The 6,482-nt window shown below is 30.9% G+C and overlaps 1 protein-coding gene across 3 annotated transcripts; it reads left to right on the top strand.

Moving 5' to 3' along the window:
• Positions 1–332: 332 nt before the first annotated feature.
• On the top strand, positions 333–3,817 carry LOC120179311 (chromatin remodeling protein SHL-like). Of its 3 annotated transcripts, XM_039184939.1 has the most exons (5): positions 333–537; positions 633–978; positions 2,142–2,210; positions 3,357–3,439; positions 3,595–3,817. In XM_039184939.1, the coding sequence occupies exons 1-5, from the start codon at positions 465–467 to the stop codon at positions 3,693–3,695; spliced, it is 672 nt and encodes a 223-aa protein (XP_039040870.1). In that variant the 5' UTR covers positions 333–464; the 3' UTR covers positions 3,696–3,817. The 3 variants fall into 3 exon arrangements, with proteins under 3 accessions (XP_039040870.1, XP_039040872.1, XP_039040871.1); XM_039184941.1 differs by lacking the exon at positions 3,595–3,817 and having other exon boundaries at positions 334–537; positions 3,377–3,465; XM_039184940.1 differs by lacking the exons at positions 3,357–3,439; positions 3,595–3,817 and having other exon boundaries at positions 334–537; positions 2,142–2,347.
• Positions 3,818–6,482: the final 2,665 nt, after the last annotated feature.

The following is a 6,482-nucleotide window of genomic DNA, read 5'->3' as shown; positions in this document are numbered from 1 at the left end:
AATTATCTTAAATAAATTTTAAATTAAATATCGCACACCAAAAACTATCAGTCAATTGAGTATTATTTGAACCGTAATCTAAATTTTACTGGACCGTGACTTCTCTATTTATAAAAGCACACACATTTTTATCCTTTCGAAGAGATAAGTTCGAAAAATACTGCGTGGTAAAAGACAGAAAGCTTCCAAGAAAGCTTGCGTGGCACTATCATAAATGATTTACTTTCCAGAAACATTTACGTGGCAACAATACAGCGAAGCAACTCTAGTTTCGTAAAAATAGTCACTTCACCCGTTTTAAACATAAAGCTTCACCGTCTCACACACGCTCCACTCCTACATCTTGAAAATCTTGCAAATTTACTCTCTCTCTTGTCCTTGTGCATGCCTTTGTAGTCTGTATTGTATTTTCTCTGAAACAATTGCCGTTTAGTTTCCTTTGTTCTGTTATCTCTTCTTCTTCCATGGCCAAAGTTAGAGCTCCGAGGAGACCCCTAGAGTCTTACACAGTCAAACACATCAGCAAAACAATTAAAGGTAGGCCAAAGTAAATGAAAAAAAAGTGAGAAATTAAGGATTAAGTTTTTTTCCTTTTATTTTTCCTCCTAAAAAGTTGTGGTGGTGTTTGGCAGCTGGGGATTGCGTGTTGATGAGACCGGCGGATCAGTCAAACCCTCAATACGTGGCAAGAATCGAGCGGATCGATGTTGACGCACGTGGGCGAAATGTGAAGGTGCTTGCCAGGTGGTACTACAGGCCGGAGGAGTCGATTGGAGGGCGGAGACAGTTCCATGGATCTAAGGAGCTCTTTTTGTCTGATCATTACGACGTGCAAAGCGCCGATACCATAGAAGGAAAGTGTACGGTCCATAGTTTCAAGAACTACACCAAGCTTGAGGCAGTCGGGAATGATGATTTCTTCTGTCGTTTCGAATATAATTCCTGCACTGGTGCTTTCAACCCGGACCGCGTGGCCGTGTATGTCTTTTTTCTTTCTTCTTTTACTTTTTTTTTTTTATAAATGGTTGATTTCTGAGTTCATATGTGTTTCTTCCCGCCCCCTCAAATTTTATACTTCCATAACTTTAGTTAATTGTCTTGTCAATGTTAATTTATCTCTAATGATATTTTCATCAGTTAATCGCTCGAGTAAGATTAAGTTGGTCAATATAAGTTAATTAAGGTTGACTTGAATATTGGAAAATAAAATATTATATTTCTTTTATGCTTAATGTTTGGTTTAATTTGTGTGAATAATTAGCATGTCAATTGCTTAAATCGTGCATTTTGAGCATTATGGTCGAAAATTTTAGTGCTTTCATATCTTAATACTTTGATTAGTTTATATTTGGAAAAATGTCAAGTTAAATTTGCTTACTCGTACATAATGTACACAGGGTTAGTCAGAGTTGTCTAGGACATTTTTGGAGATATGGACAAAAATTAAAAAAATCAACTTATCCGATTTGAACCGAAAAATATATATCTCCACTGACTCAACCCAACTTGGAAAACATATAACCTTTATCCGACATGATCGGACCGAAGAGCATATTTCCTCTATCCGGACTTGATCAATCCCGAATTTTTGGAGTATAACTCAATCCTACCCGACCTAATCTAGTGTAAAATAAGAATCTAATTAAATATATATATAGAGAGAGGGAGTAGTATAGTAATTATCCATAAATTTATATGAAAAATTACACTTACCCCGGGTTAGGTCTGAGATTTTTCACACTCCACCCAAACCCGACCCAAACCGATCCCACCTTATATAAAATCTGACCTAAACCCTATTTGAACACGATTTATTTATTAAAAAAAGACTATCAAATCGCATTGAATCAAAATCCGTTGGTGTTGGTTTCGGGTTAAATTGACATTCTACTTACAATATAGTCATACACATTATTTTTATTATTTATGAGTTGGCTTTGGGTTACTTAAATTCACATTTCAAAATGGTTATGAGTTCAGTGTTTCCTACTTAAAATTATTGAAATTTTGTTCATCTAAATGACGGACTTTTTGGAATGAACTGGTTAGATCAAGCAAACAATTTAATGTAGTGTTGTCCAACTTTGGGTTTTAGTTATTCTATTTAATTTTTTTGGACCTTTGTGATTGTATTGTGGCAGTTATTGCAAATGCGAGATGCCTTACAATCCTGATGATCTAATGGTTCAGTGTGAAGGTTGCAGTGACTGGTAAGTAAGTTGGATGCTTGTGAAGATAGTTGTATAAAATCCGTTCTCTTTTATCTATTCAAGGACATTAAAATGTTCGATAGAGCGGCAGATAGGCTAGTGTTTTAGTTGTCATTTAACAGCAGGTGCTTCTTAAGGAAGATTGGAAATGATATTATTTTAGCTGCCAGTACTTGTGACCGAAGCAAAAATATGGTTACACAAGTTCTAAAGTTTGACCCTATAGTGGAACTATGATCCCTTTCATAGTGGCAGATTCAGTAATATTTTTCAGATGGACACATATATATTAGTCAAACAAAATTTTTGTATGGAATGAGTATAAATAAAATTTCAGGTAGACAATCAATAAAATGAGTAACTAATTGACGAACGCACAACCAATAAAATTTTAGGGTGGACAACTTAGGCGTGCATCTGCCACGGTCCCTTCCTCTCTTTTTCTGCTAGGGAAACAGATGTTTTATATATTTTTTGGTACGTAAAATCAAGGATGGACGCAAAATTTTATGTTAATGAGATAAACTTATAAATTTTCGAGCGAAGGGGAGGTGACAGCGTCCGACTGCTCCTACACGATTCATCCCTGTATAGAATGCTAGTATGGTTATGGTTTAATTAGGGTTTCCTTTTAAGCAAATACCTCTAAAGAAGCTCCTTGTAGGAAGGGCATTTATAACTCGTGATGTAACTGAAGTCTTCGTTGTCCTTCGTTAGACATAAAAAAACGTAAGAGGCGGGACACATGGTTCTCTGTCATAAGGTTACATCATGGTGCTCGACCGAAGCTTGAATTTATTTATCCTTTGCAGCCTGCATGGGGAGAAAGGAAAGAGGGGCTGGGGTGATTTGGTCATGTTATATAGGCTTTTAAGACTTTATATTGTCTGTGTAGTTAATCGTGTTGATATAAATTGTTTTGATGCATGATCTTTTCCTTAGATACGGCTTTCACTCGAATGGCTATGAATTTATAAATCATGAAATATTGGCATTGAGTTGGTTGATTTAAAAGAGAAGAACCAGATAGTGTCGAAGTAGGAAAATCTCTAGTTTTTTTCATTGTTCGTATTTTGTGTTATTAAGAGACATGTACGCTTTATTGAAACATGCTCGCCATATTCAGCGTACTACTTTTTGATTCAGGTTTCATTCTGCTTGTATAGAAATGACGGCGGAGGAAGCCAAAAGACTTGACCACTTCTTTTGCGAGAGTTGTTCTTCTGAAGGTCAGAAGTACAAGTTGCAGAATTCCTATTCCACTTCCATGGCTGCCTGTTATTATGTTTTAAGTTTCTGTTTCAACAGTGCTGATAGTATTACTATATTCTTCAGCTGGTATGTATTATTTAACTGTAAACATCATCATTTAATCATGTTTCAGGTGGATACAAAACGACGCCGGAGGTGAATGAGAAAAGTACACAAAACCTAGCATTTCAGTCACGATGCAGTAGGAGTGGAGACGAATCCATAACCTCGTAGTTCATAATCCTTGAGTCGACATAAACTGGTTTGAAAACTTATGCTCTGTTTATATCGTGTTGAGGTCGGTCAGTGGGAGTGAACAATGTGTTTAGTGATGGATCATAACTGTCATCACCCCTGCAAATTTTAAATTCACATATATTCTAGATATTTTTTTATTGATAATCTATTTTTTTCTTAAAATTTTATAAATTCGTTTATTAAATAAAATATTATGTCCCTGAATATGTTTGTTTGTACGTATTCTCGAGATGTAGGTCTCCCTTTTCCTCCATTATTGTTTCTGGATAATAATTATTCTAGAGATGGTCAATTATTCAACATAGACCCATTAAAGAAATGAAGAATAAAATAATATAGGGAGAAAAAGACGAGGAAAAGAGAGGAGAAACAAATTACTCGGCTTGAGAATGGAAGATGAAGACAGCGAAAGATGAAAATGGCAGTGTTGACAGATACTTGTGTACTAATATGAAATATCAAAATAAAATATTGAAGATTTTAAACCAAAATATTTTTAAAAAAATTATTCACTATTTTTTATAATAAATTGTGCATTCATTAACCAGAAATAGTGGCAGTAATAATAACGTTAGAAATATAATCCGGATAAGCATAATTGAAAAATAATGGCACAGAAGAACTGCAAACGTGAGTGGCTAGAGAGTGAACTGCACCATTTGTTGATCGATAAATATGTCGGACTGCGATTTGAGAGTCACTGTAAAACAATCGACGGGCCTCAACAAGGTAAAAATGAAGTACGAAATGATCAAAAGCGAGAAACTCCAGTTGACACGCCGCATTCAAAGAATCACATGCATGATCACTTGACTAAACTCATCTCTAAGTGTAAACGTTTGATCAAGTCAAGATAGGTTAGTTTGATAAGTTTTATTTTATAACTTAAATTTTATTTAATTTTTTTTGAGTCTAATTGAGTTATTTGAGTTTTTGTTTAAATTAAATTGTAGATATTTATATTATTATGATACTATTATATATATATATAATACAAAATTAATACTCAATTCAAACTTAAAAATCAATTTATTAATTACAAAAAAATAGTTATTATTCGAGTTATTCGAATTTTATTTTATAATTTAACTTGAATTTAATTTTTTTAGTCAATTTGAATTTATGAATTACGAATCAAAAATTAATTCGAATCGAATCGAAAAAATATTTTTTTAAGTTGAGTCGAGTTTTATTTACTTTTATCAACAACTAATGAATTTAAATACACTTTTACATCTAATTTTTAATTCTTTATGGTTTGAGACGACAAACTTTGAACTATTTAAAATTTAAATCTTCAGCTGTATCATTTCTCACTATATTTAACTAATAGATTCATATATTATAAAAAATAGAAGAGTCTACGGTGCTTATCGCGTACCGTAACGTACCACTAAAGTGATGTATCGAAATATACAAACAATTTTTTCTTTATTATGCAAATATTAAAAGGTATAAAGATTTATTTAAAATTAATCATTAATTAAAATTTAATTCTACTTTTCATAGAATTATAATTTAATTATATTTTTATTAAAAATAATAATTAATTTATGCGATTTAATTTATTTAGAATTAAGATTTGTAAATTATTTAAGTTAAGAATGGTCATGAGCAATAGTCACTGTCGGAGATCGTAACTCACAATAAAATTCGTCGAAAAACTCGTCAAAAAATATTATATTATAAATCCAATACTGTCGCCCAACAATCACCCAATAATTATCCGGCGATCTCTCATTCGATCGCCAGAAGGCACCGTCGAAAAGCTATTATTTTAATTAATCTAATCAATCTTTTTGAGACTAGTAGACTACTGCTTGTTTCTTACTGATATTAAAATTTAAGTTAAATTAATGTGATCGATTTGGGTAATATTGTATTAATGAAAATGATATTATCTCGTTTAATTGTGTAATATCTTTTATGGTGATAATATAAAAGAAAAATAAAATTATCATTTGAGAATACAAAAGTACTGCCATTACCTTTTTTTCTAAAATGATATAGCATTCTTAACATTTTAAATAATTTTATTCTTAAAGTCCTATTATTTTATCAATTTCATCCTTTTAATTAAGTTTTTTTGGTTTATAAGTCAGGCAACTGGTCTAACCAGTCCAAATTAATTTAAATAAATTAAAGACATTCTTATTAACTTTAAAATTATAAAATATATAAATATTAATATAAAATTATATTTTTATTATTTTATTTTTAAATAAAAATAAATAATTTAGACAAGGCGGGTTAAACCTGAATCTTGAATTGAAACCTGTTTCTGAGATTGCCAACTCAACTTACAAATAACTTGTAAAATCAAATAATAGCGTAATAATATCTACATTTTAAAATATCTACATTTTACACTAAATAACACCATAATAATTTGTATATATTAATTTTAAAATATATACATTTTCCGCTATTATATAATATATTAATTGTATTAATAACTTGTAAAATCAAATAACAGCGTAATAAAAAATTCTATAAACTTTCATGCTAATATCTTTCAATTTTGTTTAAAAATATTTCAAAATGCAATTTTAAAAATATATTCTTAAATCATTTTACACTAAATAATATAAATAAAATTATATTTTAATAACATATCTTCAGAAATAATTTTATTTTGCATAAATCAAATAATAAATATATTATTTAATTAGTTCATAACCATTAACAATTGCAATGAAAACAGTAACGTGTCTTTTCTACGGGTTTTTAAGAGCATGATAGAGGCAGAAGGGGATAAAAAAT

Source organism: Hibiscus syriacus, unplaced genomic scaffold (assembly GCF_006381635.1).
Source record: "Hibiscus syriacus cultivar Baekdansim isolate YM2019G1 unplaced genomic scaffold, ASM638163v2 tig00112411_pilon, whole genome shotgun sequence".
NCBI classification, from domain to species: domain Eukaryota; kingdom Viridiplantae; phylum Streptophyta; class Magnoliopsida; order Malvales; family Malvaceae; genus Hibiscus; species Hibiscus syriacus.
Note: the sequence above shows the minus strand (reverse complement) of the source record. Positions and strands in the feature narration are given on the sequence as shown.